Genomic DNA, 18945 nt, shown 5'->3' with positions numbered 1-18945 from the left:
ATGAGCCGTCTCTTTTAGGTGAATGGAATGAAATGAGCCCCTGAAAACCTGGCCATCACTAAGGAAGGAGTCCACATTGGCACCGGAAGAAGGAGGTATTTTATGGACCAAAAACAGTTGTTTATTATAATAATTCATATACACTGGGTATATTACATATATTTACCTAAGGATATAAGGTATGTTTTAGAATGGTTATTAGATTTTTCCCTTTAAACAGTAAAACAGTTGTAAAATGATGGTCCAGGCACTAGCCTCAAATCAATATTAACCAGACTGGTTACCTAAAACGACATATTGACCGTTAAACATTCATTTGGGCGTGGACTCAAAACTAACCCAGGCGATATCTCTCTCCGAAATCACTCCGATTTGACAGAACCCCCGGGTGAGCGGGTTATCTTGCGACAGAGATCCGGCAGAGATCACACGGACCGGCACCACGGGGTACCCTGCTCACACACTCACGGCGCGGTGTGTTTACTGCCTTGTTTATGTTCATGAGAATGAGCAGGGTCCTCCTCTGTCCGACACAGTGCATGCCTTGCAATGACAGCCTGGGTGGCGGAGCTCATTCAGCCCGTTTCACCACCAGAGTTCATTCGCCCACACAGCTGTGATAAGGAGTGAAAAGCGAGAGGCGGCGCTCACCGACACCCCCTTCTCACCTTTCTGACGCTTGTTTTGTCTCTGGATTACCGAATGACTGCAGACACAGAAATCCAAATTGGTTCTCAGTTAACCTTTCAGTCGAGGCACAGTGTTTTCCTTTTAATCTAGACAGGCTTTGTGCTGCTAGGGCCAGGAGCCCAATCCCCTGCTCTATCCACTTGTCTCCGGGAATACATTCGACAACAACTAACAACAGAAAGGCTTATTAGAATGTGCGAAGCATTGAGTTTTGACTCGCTGTAAATAGTTCATTAAAAGCCCATCAACATGTACTAGTAAAACATAAATAAGTAGCGGGACATTCCATCACAGCTGCTCTGTGCTTTCTCATTGTTCTGGATCCCAATTTAAACACGTGGGGCTAATTGGTTCAGAATATGATGTTTCGTGGACATTATTCAGGAGTTCTGTCGGGGCCTATGGCACAGGTGGAGAAACAAACACATGTTGGGATGGATAGGCTTTATTTGACCTGCGTAAATAGCGGAATGAGGTTTTGACCAGTGTCGTGTTCACAGTCTGGGCCATCCTTTTTGAAAGAAACACAAAGGACATGCCTCAAAGAGAGCACACTGGAACTAATCAACACCTCACAGCCAATCGGAATGTTCTCTCCTGTCAGTCTCTATAGAAACAGAACAGTATTGATGGATGAGCGAAACAGAAGATATTCCAAACACAGTGCAAGTCCATACTCATCCACCCACAGGCCATGGCTCTCAGAGTGGAGAGGAGGGAAGAGGAGTGCAATAGACCAGAACCAGTGGCAAAAGAGCTGCCGCAAATTTAAAGGAGTTGAAACCTCAACCGCTGGTGTATTGAAACACATCACTTCGTGATTATATAAAACATGAAACTGTGTGTTTTAACAACAGATCAAGTGCTTTGCAACACTAGGCCAGTTTCACACTCAACCTTTGCAGTTGAGATGACGGGTCTTTGCCACAAAATATGGCTAGAAAAAAATAAAATAACAAATATAAAAAAATATACTTAACACTGTTTATTAGCACCAGCTATAAAAAATTTTAAAAAAGATTACTGTCAACTAGCAGCAATCTGGGTAGCATTATTGATATAGCAGCAATCTGGGTAGCATTATTGATATATTAGCAATCTGAGTAGTATTTGAACATTTAGATATGGCAAATATGTCAGTAAAATACATAAGTGTAAACTAGCAGCAACTGGTAGAGTTATTGAATATTATAAATACATATGAGTGCAATAAGCTTATGAATGGTGTCATAGCACACTACAACTACGTAGTGAGAATTTAAGAAGAAAGATTTACACATAGCAAAAATATAGCAAGAGGATAAAGCAATAATATACATAACACTGTACATACGTAGGCCAGTTTCACACTTAACCTTTGTAGTTGAGATGACCGGTCAACATTTGGCCAGGGACAGGGAAAAGGTTGAAAAAACTGTTTTGGTGTTTTAGGCTTTGTTTAGTGCATTATATACCTTAATTTTAAAGTTGTTTTAACAATTTAAAACAGTTTCAGATCCTGTCTAGATGAGATTTAGATTTAGCAATATAGATATTGATCCATGTATTTGCATGTTGGTAACCATTTTTTAGCACAGTGCCCAATCCACTAGAAGCACCTAGAAGTTTTCTATGCTTTATTTAAATGTCTAAATAATGCTTGGAAATAAACCTTATCATCAAACAATACCAATTATTAGTATTCATTTAATTTTTTTAAATATATTTTTTAGGCTTTTCTTTCTTTATTTGACAGGAAAATGGGGCAAGATAAAGGAGAGGGTTTTTTAGGCTCTTTCTTTATGAAAGACCAGTGGCCCAAAATCAAGCTATGCTGTTGAACAACATTTGCATTTTTAAACATTCGTATAAAATATTTTTCAGACATAAAACACTGCTACAGTTTCGTGTCGATAGAAGCAACTGATAACCTTTCAGGCAATTTCAAAAAGTGGCGAATGAGAAGCGTCTGGATCCTTTTAGACAATAGATTTATAAAATGTGTCCTGTGGTTTGCCTGACAACTGTAAACATTCCAGATTCATGTGCTCCGTATGGTTTCCATTCTGCTTTGTTATAGTATGGTAGAAAGATGCATTTTATTTCTACTAAATATCTTGTTTAGTCATGGCATTAATAAACTCTAATGCAATTTTGGAAGATAGAATGGCCTACACCCACAGAGCAAACAGGTTGACTGTGCCAATGTAGTTTGAGATTATTTGATTGACATTTCTGGTTGCCTAGCAATGTACATTAGTCCCGCTTCGGGGCAAAGCATTTCTTTACAGACTATGGAAATGCCAGTAGAGTGTCAGTTCAAAACCATCTCCAGAAAACGTTTTGTTCAGGCATTTGAAAAGCTGTAGTTTGCCCTTACAGCTAAACTACAATGCAGTAACCAAAGCGCTTCCAAGACGCCACAGTCCATATGTCTGAAAAAGGTATAAAATAATCCTTATACCTTTTCTGTGTTTTGACGTTGCCTTTTATGTGCCATAACATTGGGAGTAATTGAAATCAGTTTTAAAACACTTGTGTGTAGTCTATACACAGGCCCGCTAAGTGTGTACACAATAAATTACAGCAAACTAGCAGCTGATGAGAAGAATAAGTTCACATCTTGTGTGTCTCCTCTTCAATTGCATACTGCATATTCATATAGCAAAAGTGTGGAGAAGAAACAGTCTTGAACTGAGCTTAAAAAAGGAAGTGTTCCTGGAGGATCTTTTAGGGGTTCTTCAAATTGAAACGGTGAGGGACTCCCTAAAAAAAGGCTAGTTCTCCTCTGTTATCACCCAACATTCGTTTAGATCACACCAAGAAGTGTTTATTATTGCATGAATCAGATCTATCGCTGCAGTAGAAAAAGCCTTGTGATGTCTAACAATTGCCATACATTCACTGTACCTTTGCCCTTGTATGCACAAATTTGCAAACTACCAGACAGACACTACTGAGAATCACATTGAAAATAAAGTTTTGAAATGTTTAAAAATGATATTCCAGTGCTATTTGGAAAGTTCCTGAAAAGAATCAACCTTTTGTCATTTCTGAACCCTGAAAAATACAATTTGAAAAAAGAAAGTGAAAAGCAAGCCAAGCCCAACATTTAAGGCCAGATAGACAACAATGTATTTTCTTTCCATTAATTTCAATTACAAGGGGTTCATATAATATTTGTATGATAACAAAATGTTTTTACCCCCAGAACTTTAAAGTGAATATACAATTTGGGCATACCATTTGCAGAGGCCACCAAAGGACATTTCCCAAATGTTCTGTGGTAATACAACATTAACGCAGTGTACCAGAAATCTTTGCCCCCTATTGACGGAACAACGGAAGATTATGGTTCTGGGAACAACCTTGCAGCATCAGGCAAATGTATTACACAATCATCAGCATGACTGGACAGTCATTTTGTCATGAAAACATCTTCAGCAACCTAACGATTGTTCTCAGAACTTTTACTGAATCAATATTGGTTTGCAAAGTCTGTAAAGTCTCAAATGGACTTTTATGCATTAATTCCCAACTTGTCAACAGCATCCAAAATGGACTGATAATCAAAATATCACACTTTCATGCACACACACACATACACACACACACACGTTCAAGAGCCCCTGATGTTCCGGGTTAGAGCCTATTTGTATTCAAGTCGCCACATCTTAAAATCTGCATCGAAATGGAGAGTGAAATATTTATGCTTTAAAACGATGGCACTATTCATTGTCAATGCACTTGGACATAAAAGTCATTAGAAAGCTGTTGCATTCCTGGCTGGGCGAGTCAGAACAGACTCAGTCAATAAGGCATCAGATTCCCATGAATAACTGGTAGAGAGAGGGAGAGGAGGGAAAGAGAGGGGAGCAAGGCAATAATTAGGGGAGAAAAGAGGAGAGAGAAAGGGGGGAGATGAGGAGAGGGGGGAGATTAAAGAAAGACGACCTGGCTGAAGACAACCTACTGATAGCCTTTGGACAGGGCGGAATCCTACTCACCCAGTAGTCTGACACCCATGGCCAGCTCAGACCAGTAAAAGGTGTTTTCTGTCTTGGTACTCTGATCGTGGAAACAGCCTCCACTTCAGGCTGGGACCACAGATTCCCTGACTAATTATTCCTTGTCTAATGATGCAGACGGTGAGGTATTGACTTGGGTCTCCTGTAACTCACTATTCAAGCCTGCCATGAAGACAAACACATCATATTCGGATATACCGTTTCATTACAAACATTGACAGGAGTTAGTCGTCAAATAAACATGTGCTTCCCAGGGGCAGAGGGGGCACAACACACACCGGTCCCCCCCTCCTGTAACCCAGTTGCTTGGGTCTGAACACCATCGGTTATGAGTTATTTGATGCTGTCAGATCAGGTCACGTATTGTTTTCGGGCTACACTGCTCAGGGGCCATTAACACAAGTCCCTTACTCTCTAAAAGGAACAAAGCCCATCCTCAAAATCACCACGGAGGTCAACATTCATGGGCTAACACCACGGCCCCGACGAGAGCGCAGCCACATCAGTGTGGTTTTTGGTTTGCTTGCACTGGGAGCGTAACCTGATATTGAGTAGCTACAAACATCAATGAAGCATTGGCAGAGAATTTCTCCAGTTTTGCTATCGCTCAACTAACGTCTCTCTACACCACAGCAATTAATTGGCTCTCTGTATACATTGAAGTTCAGGTGGTCTGCTAACTGATATCTGGACACTGACTAAGCCTATATACTCTCACATTAAGCACTGCATGGAGTACAATTATATCAGGGCTCTACATCAGGGCTCTACATCAGGGCTCTACATCAGGGCTCTACATCAGGGCTGTCTGCTGGCCCAGGTCTGGGTCAGTCGATAATTCCTGTCGGTAGCCCATTTGGGCCACTGAAAAATATAGCAGCAACACTGTTTATAAGGCTATATAACATTAAAAACAGATTAAATCCCAAAGTAGTTTGTTGGCGTTGTTGATTACATATCACAGACGAGCTGTGCACATAGCCTATAACTTAGAACTAAACTGTCAGAGGGAGAGAGCACACAGCTTTCAAAGAGGAGAAATAGAAATTAGTTTGTTCAAACCAGGTATCTGATTGTTTAAGTCGCGATTAAGTATTTGCAACTCAATTCAATCATCAGGCAATGGAATAGCCTACCTTGATAATCCAAAATGTCCTTCTGACTACTTGGCCCTTGAAGTGTTCTATTAAGTTGTGGGAGCCAGTTTAATAGTTGTACTTCTCTAATGTGATTGTTCAGTGATTCCTAAACAGTTTGTATTAGAGACGGTCATTTGTGTCCCACCAATTCCATTGACGTTGTTTGAGCATCCATAAAAAGCCTTCCATTAAAGAGAGAATCAATCAAATAATTTATTTCTCAATGTCCAAATGATTAAGCGTCCTTTTAAAATGTAGAAATAATATGAATGTCAATCCTATTTTAGATTTTTGTTTTTGTTTTAACTATATAGCTTAAAGGGAAAATCCACCCTAAAACACAATTTGAGATGTCTTTTCAGTCTAGTTATGAGTTGGCAGACATAATTACGCAGCATGGCAGTATTTTGGAGTTTTGTGAAGGGAAAGTTCCGTCAGTGATGTCATTGGCTGATTGGAGTGAAATTGAGAAACACTTGTATTTATGTCACATAAGGAAATTCACAATTTTAATGGAACATATGATATGTTAATTCCATGTTAAATACAGGTCCGGAAAAAATTAAGAGACCACTGCACCTTTTTCTTTCCAAAAAAGTTGAAAAGGATAGTTTTGTGTGAGGAACAGAAGCGTTCAATTTGCAGTGGTCTCTTAATTTTACCCGTTCTGTTCCCAAAATATTTCCGGAGCTGTATATAGTTAAATAGAGAGGTGGTGAAATGTCCCTTTAAAATGTGAAAACAAACCCCTTTAAATAGTGCAGGGTACATATTTTAAAACACTGTTTCATGACTATTCATGCTCAGCAAATAAAATACATATTCAAATAGGCTTTACTCTCTCCACATTTAGACTTAAAAACATCCTAGTTGCTATGGAAACATGTTTGGGGTCATTTCCCTGTTGTATGACGCCCAGTGAGTTTGGATGCATTCGCATGCACTTTAGATGACAAGATGTTTCTGTACACACAGAATTCACTCAGTTACATCATCAATAAATGCAAGAAAGCCATTTCCAGTGGCAATCATATACAGTACATCCATACTCAAAACCCACACCGTATTTCACAGATGAGCTGGTATGCTGTGACAGTTTGTAGCAGTTATTTTTATTCCCCACACTTTCCTTGCCATCCCTCTGGTACACATAATCATTCTCTCATCTCTCCACAAAAGCTTTTTCCAGAACTCACCAGGTATCCTTTAGGTGTACCCTGGTCATACTGTTTTTGAGGATAACTAATGGTTTTCTCCTTGCTGTATGGCCTATGTGGATCTGCTGGTGAGGTATTCTGTGTGCTGACAAATCTACTTCCTGTATGATATTCCTGATGTGTCTGTTGTTTTCCACTATGGTAAGCCTTGTTCCCATCCACGGACCTCTTGCTTGGCATTCCAGGCCATTTGCACGCTGTCCGTCTTTTTAACAATGATCCTTTCTGTTGTTTGTGCTAAACGTAAGGTTTTGGCTATGTTTCAGATGTTTGATTGACACCTCATTGGTCCTCATTAAATTCACCTTTAGGTCATTTAGAAGGCGCTGTCCATTCCAGTAGTATATCATTTTATAATCCCCCAGTATCAATACCAGACTCCAAAAGGCAAAGGCAAAGACCAGAATCAAGCTAGACATTGACAGCTATGTTATATCTACAAATGTTGTGAAGGTACAAACCTGACGAATCAGGAACACCTGTCAAGCCAGTTGCACCTATACTTTCAGTACATGTGGATAGAGGGACTAAGCAAGCGTGGTCAAACAGAATCCAAATAGTGAAACCAATATGTACACAAATACCTTCAAAATAAAAGCTGAGAACCTATACTTAATTACTCATTGCATAAGTGTTCAAATGGTATACTTTCTTAATACATTTACAAAAGACCTTGACACACTGCTTTTCCCAAAGTGCACTTTTACATACTGTTTTGGCTACAACTTGATAGGGAGGTTGCTACCTGCCTTAAGGGTTCCGCTCACATTCCTTCCTGACCATGACATGTTCTAACAAAGCCTTTCCCTTTGAGGGGGCTGCTCTCCTCAGTCCTCACATCTCCCTCTGTTTCTCTGTCTCTCACACACACAGACACACATACCTGAATGACAATCACCTTTGTTTCCCATTAAGGCCTTTTAGAAAATCCTGGTTGTTATTTAAAAAGAAATAAGCCACCTTAAATACTGAGCTCACCGTTGCTGAAACATCGCGACACGGTTACACAACAGCGCACTGTTACACTATTACAACACTTGGGCGTACTGACACACACTGTGTTCCCCACCCCTCTCAAGGTGCAGTGCTACAACACACACACACACACACCACTGACCTTGCCTTTCCGTGAAGGTTTATCTTCATCTCTTAACTCTGTCAATCTTCCTCCGGACAGGCTTGAAAAAAAGCAAACAACTACCCATATAAAACACATTTTCTCTAGAAACATCAATGCTTGTAGTGGTTTATAGGCGGGGGGGGGGGGGGGCGGGGGTTCTGTCTTTTCTGTGGTGGATGAAAAAAAGTTGATGAACCTTGAGTTTAACCTTTGACCTGTGCAGGGACGTGGAAGTGGACGGTGGCGTGTTGACATAAACCTGGAGTGAGATCCATCTCTACCCGCTGCTCAAACGCGGGAGTGTGTCCCACCCGACCGGACTGTTCAAACAGCGGTAAAAGGACTGTGAAATAGCCAGGCTGTCTCATTCCAAACACTGAAACCGCCTCTGTGATGTTGCGACCTGCCGGATGCCCCACATGGTTGAGTTGAAAGCAGAATTTTCACTTCACATCATATTTTTCAAGCTTATCCGTGATATCCAGATGGTGAAAAGGTCAAGTCCTTTTGGCACACATGGCACTCTTCACCCATGTGTTACTCTCTCCCCCCCCCCCCCCCACCCCCCACCCCCCACCTCAAACTGCTCTACAAAGCTGGACCTGCTACAGGCAACGAAGTTGACATTTGTAAATTCCTCCACTGCTCAATTCTCTTAGCCTTCCTCCCACACCTCGCACGTACTGATGCTAACACCGCAGCCGTTCACTTTGTTGATCTGGACATCTCGCCAAAGTTCTAGACACCCTGGGGCATCTAAAGAAGCGGACAGCAAATCACCAAACTCAATGTCTGCTTCTCTGCAGCATGTCGTTATGTAGCGTTTGGCTGTAAACTCTTTCTAACTGGCGTAAAATAAACCGACAGAATGACATGCTTTTAGGTCACTTCCTCCTCACTCCTCACTGAAGAAGCCTAAGCGAGCATCTATAATGGTGCCCTATTTTCTAAATAGCCGACTACTTCGGGCTCTGGTCAAGAGTAGTGCATTTACAGAGACTAGGGTGTGATTTGGGAGGGTCAGAGACTGCTCCGTCTCTGTCCAGGTCAATCAGGCCCAAACACAACCCAGAGTTAAACTCAGTATCTGTCTGTGGGCACAAGAACAGCCCATAACTCAAAGATATTGTTCGTCCTTGACACAAAACCCCCCACATAAAAACAAAGATTGTCAGGGAATTGTCAGGTGAGGCTCACTGCAAATATATCTGAAGAATGTCTAAGAGCTGTCCTCCTCTTCTCCCCCTTTCCTAACCTCCCCCGGTTCTGCAACACCTTCTCCCCCATTGTCATTGTCTAGGGGAGGAATTCCTTTCAGGGAGTCACAACCTTTTAAGAGCAAGGGATGTGTTTAGGTGTCGGCCCTTTTCGCTAGCGGTGAACGGAGGAGTTAGTTACGACCGCAGCTACAGCGATGTAGACATTTGCCGTCAATGTTCCCAGGAAGTCGCCAGAATATTCCATATATGTATGAAGGTGGTTACGGCTGTAATTGAAAAGTTATTTTGGAACTGATAAACCAAAGGCTGCAGAAAAAAGAACTCTATTGTTGAATTACTATGTTAATATCCTATTTCCATGTGGATTATAGTAATTCTAAAGTGCTTGAACATTTATAACTGCCGCTAATTACACAGACACAAATTACACTATTCCTTTTCACAAAACCTGCGCAATTATTTCTCCAATATTGCTATGAGAATTGATATGGATATGGAGAAGCTCTGGATTACAACACAAATGAACCAGTTTAATGAGAAGTGATACCCTCTGAAGAGATGGAGCAAAATGAGTAGAGTTTCAGAAGCACACTACTAAAAGGAACACATTTGCACAACGAACAAAGCTCTACATTCCTACAATTCAGAAACCGAAATGACCAAATAAATGACCACAAGCCCCAGGTACAACACATTCAATGTTCAATGTAATGGCTCCCTGCTTCCTATTTATAATTCAAGACTCCAGCAATCGAGAGGTGTAGCATACTGCAGAAAAGGCTGTAAAACAGTGCCACATAAAAGGGTGTGGCTGCGCTATAATGTGGATCAGGGGGTAAAGACAGGGGTATGCCTTATTTGGGAGGGCTGATATCCCATTGGTCCACGCTGGGCCTCTAAAACAGCGTTACCTGAGCCAGGTAGAGAAGTACGGTTGCCTGAAGAAAGTAACATCACTCTGCAACCGCAAGTCTTTTTATCCACAAAGGAACACAGGTTTATGTGACAGTTGGCGATTCTCAGACTGATTTCATCATTAGAAGTTTTGCTTCTGCTTCCCTCTACAGAAGGTGTGGAATTAAAACACCAGCCAGGTGAGTGTGGTCGGTGAAATATCTGTATTATTAGCCATGCTGAACGTGTGAACAGTCTTCAAAGATCCAACATACTATTTGAATTGGGTTTATTTATCTGGAAGTTAGTCGAGTGGAGTTAGAAAGTAATTAGTTTGCGAAATCATTGCAGGATCGTGGACTTCATGCAATTAAACTCTGCGGAGAAATAACACATTTTAATGGAATAACAGCTAATTACAAATCAGAAAGGAAGCGACTGAAAACATAGCAAACAAGAAACTGATAAGAAATGAGATGGTAATGAGAAAATATGCATGTAACCAACAACAATCAGGTAGTAGAACCTGGGGAGAAGTTGTTAGTCAGGTAAATGCATGTGTGCGTGTGTGTGCGTGTGTGTGCGTGTGTGGACATGTCAGGGTGTGGGCCTGAGCGTGTTTGCATGCACACGTCAGATCAATATTAAAGAACTACGCAGGTGCACTCTGCAGCAGAACGATGGTGTCGAGCGGTGTTGGGGGGTGTTGAGGGGCGTCGCCGGGTGTTGAGCGGTGTTGGGGAAGCCGTGGAGCGGTGGGTGGGATATGACGCGGAGCCGTGAAGCCAGCGCTCAGGCAGGCATGTGATCGAGTGCCAGAAAGAGGCTTCTCCCTCCTGCCTGCCTGGAGCCCTGTCACCACTGAGCAGGTAGAGGGCAGGTCTGGTCTGGCACAGGCCGTGGATCAGGCTGAGCTGACAGGGAGAGGCTTCTGCTCCACACCCTGCCCCCCCCCCCACCCTCCCTCACCCAAACTCCCCTACAGCTACTGTCCGGAATCATGAATCACACAGGGCCCTGCAGCAGCTCCCAGGGGCCCGGCCAAGCTCTCAAAACCTCTATTTCAAGTGGTTCCAGATAATCCAGAAGCAGTACAAAGAGAAGGGTGTTGCTTTCTTAAACCAAAAGCAAAATCAGCGATTTTCTTCTCCACAATAGAGAAAAGGGGAGGGATAATCAAATGTGTTCACTGGCTGAAACAAAGGTTCCTTCCATTAATTAACTTTAGTTTCTTTTGTTTCAGACCAATGACGGTATGCTGCAGCCTGACTGGAGGGACCGCAGGGACTTTCCATGCATTCTATCCTTCATTCCACCGGAGTCTGTGCCTTTATCTAACCAGATTTCAGTGAAGTGAAGAGTAAGAGGCATGGAGCTTGAGCCTTGCAACTGAGTCCATTTCCAGATTGCAAGGAACACTTGGTGACACATCCAATCATTTACACTAAACAATATCTATAAAATTGTCATATTTATTGCTGATATGATCCTACAGTAAATGGCACTGCACGTAACCATCACTAGTCCCGATTCTTTCTTTTTTTTGGAAACGCGGTACTGATTCTTGCCTTTGTCTTCTTGATTCTTTTTCTTCATAACATCCATTGTAAAAATTTTGTATATGTTGAATTATTTTATTAAACTGTGTATCCCATCTCTGTGTTTGTTTGCAATTATACACCAATTAAACTGTATGTTGAAAGACCCAATGCGTCCTGTCTCTGGCTCTGTCCTTGGTCCAGGAGCTATTCTAATTCTATAATTCGCGCAAGAGCTACTTTAACCCCAACAAACATTCCACAAATGAACATTCCACATCCTGTAATACAGCAGAACCCAATGACACAACCTGTATTTTCAGCAGCTCACACGTACCAACCAAGATCATTGCAATGGAGTAGCATGGATCAATAAGCCACAAGATCAATAAGCCCTTGATTATTTTATTTTCAAAATGTGTCCTCATACTGTACAGGATACTAAACTGGAGTGCAAAGGGTTTTATATAAACCTTTGATCTTTCAAAGAGTAAAGTGTTCTCTAATATTGAATCCTAGTCACAAGCATCATGTTTTTCCCCAGGCCTGGTCTGGCTAAAAATGTTAGATTTAATAATATTTGTGATAAAACACAGCAGCATTTCATCTGGGGTGTTTAAACCAGTGCTCATTGCTGGTGCCATTTGTTTGTTTTGGATGCCTTTTATTCAATTCCCCTTTGGAGAGCTTTTAATGTAAAAACAAAACCATGAATACAAAAGGCAAAACAAAGTTTTAACCCCAGGTTATCCCTGAGGCTCCTCTCACATAAATGCACCCTATAGCTCTCATTAGCATGGCAACATTTTCTGCAGGCCTCAAACAGTGTTCAAGCAACAAAGCAATGACAGGTGCTAGCCTGTCAAACACACAAAACCTCACAAAGGATGAGTTCTGGCTAGCTTAGCTGAAGCAGATAGTTGTGTTGTAAAGTAGTCCACTGCCTGCTTTTCTGTCTAACGAGGAGGCAGACACTGAACCAAAAAAGACTAATAGCTTAATTATCTGCGGTGAAAAACAAAAACAACGCCAATCCCCATCCATGTGATTTTCAAAAGTGTTTTCTTCTAAACACTGAATAGTTCCATCATAGAACAGAGAATGTGCTCCATTCTTTTATGACTGTGAATTCCGGTCTCAACTGCCGTTTAGAAAACAGCTTCTACTGCAGCCAGGGAGTACCTGTAAAGTTGGTACAGACGAAACCGCTGCTAGTAGCACTCATGACGGTGCAGGCAGTTCTCTTACGTCTCCTCCTACTCCTCCTGAGCCCAAGCCGGAGGCTCGGCGACGACACAGGTGAGAACCGAAAATGTTCCACACAGCTGCTATCATGCTAAGAGTGAATCATCGTCAGTTATAATTAATCAGGGATTTGCAGGGTGCTCCAACTGTTGTGTGAAATTAGCTCTTTAATTGTCATTGTGAAAGAGAATGAAATTACTTTTCTCTTCACACTTACACTACTTGCTAATTGAGAGCCTGTGATACTCCTACCTGGGATGCTGGTCATTAGCACTACCCATGTTATTCAGAACTGTTCCTGTAATGAGTCAGCTATAGACTGTCACAGTGATTACCATCATGGCACAGCCCCATTGACGCTCCTCTTGTGAACCTCCTCAGTGGCTGAGGACATTAGTGCACACCAGCTGGGTCGTCTGGTGGAGCTGCTGACCTCCAGCGAGTGTGAGGACCTCCTGTCTGCCCTCTCCCACCCAGAGGAGAACATCTTTCAGCGGCTCAACCGTCTCTCCCTGGAGAACAACCAACTGGACCTCCAGAAGAGAATCAAGAGGGACACTGGTACAGCAGCGTCGACAATACACCACAACTAACAGCTCAGATGATACACTCTGCAAGACTAGCTACTATGTCTGCACAATATATAATGACTGCACTTTTACACATTTTGTTATGTATTGAGAACGAGCAAGAAACGGACGGGCATGTGGATCTGTAACACAATGCTAATTCTAACGTCAGACTGCTGAGGATTCAGAGGAGAATGAGCTGTCTGTCCGCCCATGTCCTGCTCTGTTTTCCTGTCCCTTGTAATCGGCAGCGGCATGACTGGGCCCGCTGTCTGACAGCCATATGCTTTGTGTCTGTCAGGCAGGGACAGCGAGGCTCAGTGCAGGACAGCTCTGACAAACTGGCTGCTGAAGCACGGAGAACAGACATACTACGACAGGCTGTCTCGCGCCCTGCAGCAAGTCGGGCGGACAGACATCGCCATAGGTCAGTCAGAAAGACAGATAAACAGAAGGACCAAAGTACTGACCAAGGGACTGACGTAAATTGAAAGAACTTCTTTTTTTCAGTCCACAAGTCTTCCATAGGTTAAAAAAAACAAACAAACAATGTCTACAGAAATATATAATTATAACAAGATCCATTTTAATTGGAATTGTAGAAATGGCATAGCTTGGGAAAAGACTGTCTCTGGCATGAGGCTGAGTGTGGAAGGGACTCCACAGTGGAGTGGAGACAGATCTGAGGAGGTGTAAATGATCTGACAGATGACTCAGCGGAGCTGACACCAAACTCACAAGAAACCATCTGGTCCTTTCATCGTTAGAAATAAAGATAGAGGACGAGAAAGAGAGAAAGCTCGGGAGAGACCGACCTAGGGGAAGGTAGGCAGGGAGAGAGAGCTGAAGAGAGAGACCGAGGGAGAGAGAGACGGGGCAAGGGAGAAAGCGAGGGGGATAGAGGCAAGGAGAGACTGAAAAATTACAAAAGCATGACAGCCCAAGAACATTGCTTGAGTCAATACGGTCTATGAAAGCAATATTTTTTTTGCAAACAATGTGGGGAATCTGGGAATACACATAAAACCAATGACCCAGGACATTGTTTACATTGCTTGGCTACTCAAACTCCTTACCCTTACCAAATGACACCACGGCTAAAAAAGTTTTTGTTTAGTTTCCCGAACAGATTCAAGTAGCTCAGAAACAGTTCAAACTTTCTAATTTGTCCCACAAAACAGTGTTTTATCTGATGGTCAACAGCCAAAACACACGAGGGTAAAGCATAATGTAGAAACTATTTTAATGGCTTTGATCAGTTAGAGGTAATGCAACCCTTTTGATTCTCAGAACCCTCCTCAGGTTGAACCACTCGTATTGACCCAGTCTGATATTCAATTCAATGATTTAATAAAGGGAATCCAACACATGCTGTAACAACAGTTGTAATGTATCTTGGTCACGCCAATGCATGAATCACCATAAATAAGACAGTCACTGCAGCAACGTACTTTCACTCTTCCAGAGATGGGGAAGAATATCAACCAGGACAAAACATTGAGTTTGATGAAGTATGTGGAGGAGTATCATCAGACAGTCAACGCCATAGAATCTCCTCTGGTCCAGTCTGAGAAGGAAAAACCCCACAAAGACGCGCAACCTCAAGCAAGGCATGGTGAGGTCAAGAGCAATGGGCACATGGGTAGATGTGTGGATCGTGTAGTGTATCGATCGTGTGATCGGCGTGTATGAGCTTCGGCATCAGCGCTATACTACACTGGGAAGGAGAGTCACTTCCTTAAAATAAAAAGGAACATATGTAACGGGTAGAAACAGGGAACAGACACAGAGGGAGTGTTCAGCCCCTCGGAGGCCATTTTATTACCAAAACCAGGCGGGTGAGGGGGTAATCATAGTCTACAGGTCCACCGTTGTGACATGAAGGCAACGACACCTCCAGGGAGGCCTCCCGGCAGTTGTTTTGGAAGAATGGGCCCCAGCGGTGGCCTCTCCACCCTGCTTTACCAGGCCTGGTGGATTTCTCCATGCGGGGCCCAACGACGGTGAGGGCAGCATGGCTGGTGTGGTCCCTGTCTCAACTGTCTGGAGCCTCCTTCTCAACTCCTTTGCTTTTTCCTAGTGCAGGCATGCGCGCATTCCACTCCAACACACATCGAGCGAAACGTTGTCTTTAGACTTCAGTTTCCACGGAGAGTATTGGTCGGGGAAAAGAGTCCCATGATACCTCAGAAGGTGCTGTGACAGTTGACCTTTTCAGCCGTTTAAACTAATTATAAAATTATCTCAGACGCACACCTGGCATCATGTCTTGTTCATCGAAACAACATTATTGTCATCTAAAAAAAAAAACACTTACTTGCATTAGCTGGTCAGTGGGCAGCAATCCAATTCATTAACAATCATTAGCATCAACTCTTCACTTTGACGATATGGCTTCCCATGACAACTCACTTTGAGGAACTGCTTGTCCCAAGGCATTGGCAAATTCAAAAATGCAATTATAACCTGTCAACAACAAAAAAATATTCTAGAGATTCTTTCGGGGATGAATGCCACATTTCTTCATGCCCAAGGGGCCCACGATAAAACAAGGCTCTGATTCTCTTACAGTTTGTAATGACTCCACCTTCTGTGCTGCAATTGATTGGTTGTCAGTAAAGGGATCTGTTGTTCTGCTGTTCTTGATTGGCATACAGTAAGAAATATTCCAGTTAGGGATCTGAAGTGGAGTGACCTTGAACTGGTGGTGGAGAGAGCTCCTGTCCAACCGTACCAGCGGCGCCTACTGAATGGCGCGTGGCCCCTGGTTTACGGAGTCCTGCTAGGCTTCACCGGGGCCTTTGTCATCGTCATCCCCATCCTCCTCTTCCTGCTGCATATCTCCCACGGCGACCACGGGAAGCTAATCCACCACGCTGGCGAGACCACGGGTCCATCATCATTGTTGCCACACGAACGCTATCATCATTCAAGCCAGGATCACAAAACGTTGGCTGAGGCTGGAGAATGTGGTAGCTGCGGAAATGGCCCCTACAAGCCGAAAAAAGTCATTCGGAGTCTAGAAATTCCAGGCAGGGCCTTGGTCATCTAGACAGGCCAATGATTTACAAGGGGTTCACATAAATAACGGGAAAGAATATGAAAGACAATGCTCCGTAGAATCATAAAGCTAGTCTCCAGAATGATGTCCCCGTCTGTGCGGTGTCCGGATGCCATCATTTATATACACCAGGCTGCATATTCAATTAAGAGTCACTGTTCAGGTTAATGCTGCAGGGCCGACATATTTATTACAGTAACTCTGACACAACAGAAGTGGTGCTGCCGTTGTTTATTATTATGCCATTAGTAGTAGCCAGTCATTATCCCTGCAAACTTTCCAGTGTGGCTAGACAATGTCTTTTGTGCGGCACCAATCAACGCTAAACAAACATAACTAGCCACAACATCTGTCACAATCAGCTTTGGGCCATCGGTCTTAAATGGGACTGTGCCATGCATATAACCCATAGATATTAAATGGCAGCAATAGAGATATTAGGCAACATCATATCAACAAGCTTTTTTACTATGTGAGGCTTTGTAGTGCTTAGATTGTTATGAGGGTACTGATAGAAGTGTAAGTAGGAAAAGTATATCAGAACTGTCCCTGTCGAAATTTGAGACACTGTATGAATATTCACAAGGATAACAAAGCATTCTCCGTTGAGTACAGGCAATTGCCAACAACCCCCTTCATCAAATATTCAAAGAGAGAATTAAAAGAAAGAAATAATATACCAATTAAATATGGGTAATAGACCCTACAGGGGGCCATTATGAAAATGTATGCTCTCACTATAAGTCACACTGGATAAGTCTGCTAAATGACTAAAATGTAGATGTAAATAGGCATTGCTTCACAGGTCAGCATTCCACGATTAAAGAAAACAATCCCCACTGTTAGGCAAAGATCTAACCATGTTAAGATTATATACTAAAGGAAATTGTGTCAATACGTAAAACAATTCATTTTAATCCAACCCCGACGTCCCGCCTACGCACCCCCCCCCCCCCAAATTGTACCTACAACCTTGTCTCATTGCATCCACTCCCAAAAGGCCCAGGAGAGTTGAAGATTGTGGCATGCCTTCCTCTTAGCCATTTTCAACACTGCATGTCCAACCAGGGGTCAGTGAAATCAGTGCTTGTGAGGTTACACTCACTTAGAGTATCTGCCACTTTATAATCTTGCATTTGCTAGCCAGCTGCAAACATAGATATATTTTGGGGGTGGTGGGGGGGGTGGGGCTACACCAGCATTCATGACTTAACTCGTTTGAAAATACAGTAGGTATTTAATAACATCTGACGGAAAAAGTAGAAGGGAAATGCATCAAGCTGTGTTCTGTGTAATCTAAGCTTACTAACCAGACAATTAATTTGTGCGTTCTTATATGATCCACCATGTGCTCTGAAATAGAATGTTTTACATCATCCTGGGAAAAAGAAATAAGAGGGAACTTGTATGTAATGGAGGGGACCGTAATGGGCTGCACTAAAGGCCACCAGGGGCCTGTGGCCCTCGCAATGAAGAACACCATCATAGGATATATATGGTGATCTGTCAAATATCTTTGTCTATGGTAGAAAACAAACAAACAAGCAAACTACTAGTATCAGTTACTAGAGGTAACTTTTGACACTGACTAAAAAAATCTCATTGCAGTCCAGCCCAAACAAAGGGGAGACATATACACTAGTTGAAGGCTACAACATTAAGATGAATAGCCAGCTGAATGGATCACTGTAATGTAAATTGCCAATTGTGACTAATTAAAAGATTTCAGATAATTGTGTTTGAATCCACACATTTCATTCAGCCAGCAACAATAACTAAGCACTGTGCCAGATTACAACAAAATAAACACAATTAGGGGTCGCAGATTTCAAGGCACAAGTTGTAAAATGGATGTTGGCTAATGTGATGGGCTGGCCCTGTGGGACCAGTCTTGTATGACACATGACGATGATTCTAATAAGCTTTCTGGAACTAATAATAATTTATTTTGTGCTTGTTGAGGAAAAACGCATTACCATGTCAGCGAGTGGCTAGAAAAGTTGGGTGGTGTGACAGGTGCATTGGAACCTTCGGGAACTGTCCCTCACCAAAGGTTGTTCCCCGGTTCCCATGACATGTCCCATCCTGATGAAGGCCCCGTGCCCATCTCTACCTCCCGGTGGCGGTGGTGTGCCCGTCTGGCACTGAGGAGCAACTAATTACCCAGCCTGCCGACTGCTCTCTGGAGCCTGGAGCCTGTCTGCACATCCATACCTCCACAGGCAGTCCCAAACACTAATAACAA

At 42.7% G+C, this 18945-nt stretch overlaps 1 protein-coding gene and 1 long non-coding RNA gene across 2 annotated transcripts; both read left to right on the top strand.

The window, feature by feature from the left end:
• The first annotated feature begins 10313 nt into the window (after positions 1-10313).
• LOC105022282 lies at positions 10314-11996 on the top strand. The gene is made up of 2 exons (XR_828889.3): positions 10314-10487; positions 11531-11996. It is a non-coding gene; the product is annotated as an uncharacterized LOC105022282 (long non-coding RNA).
• A 1035-nt stretch (positions 11997-13031) lies between these two features.
• Positions 13032-16691, top strand: LOC109616401 (transmembrane and death domain protein 1-like). Its single transcript, XM_020051527.2, has 5 exons — positions 13032-13124; positions 13452-13631; positions 13941-14066; positions 15105-15254; positions 16297-16691. The coding sequence occupies exons 1-5, from the start codon at positions 13049-13051 to the stop codon at positions 16689-16691; spliced, it is 927 nt and encodes a 308-aa protein (XP_019907086.2). The 5' UTR covers positions 13032-13048.
• Positions 16692-18945: the final 2254 nt, after the last annotated feature.

Source organism: Esox lucius, chromosome 12 (assembly GCF_011004845.1).
Source record: "Esox lucius isolate fEsoLuc1 chromosome 12, fEsoLuc1.pri, whole genome shotgun sequence".
Taxonomy (NCBI): Eukaryota; Metazoa; Chordata; class Actinopteri; order Esociformes; family Esocidae; genus Esox; species Esox lucius.
The sequence above is the reverse complement of the archived record's forward strand: the minus strand, read 5'-3'. Positions and strand labels throughout refer to the sequence as shown.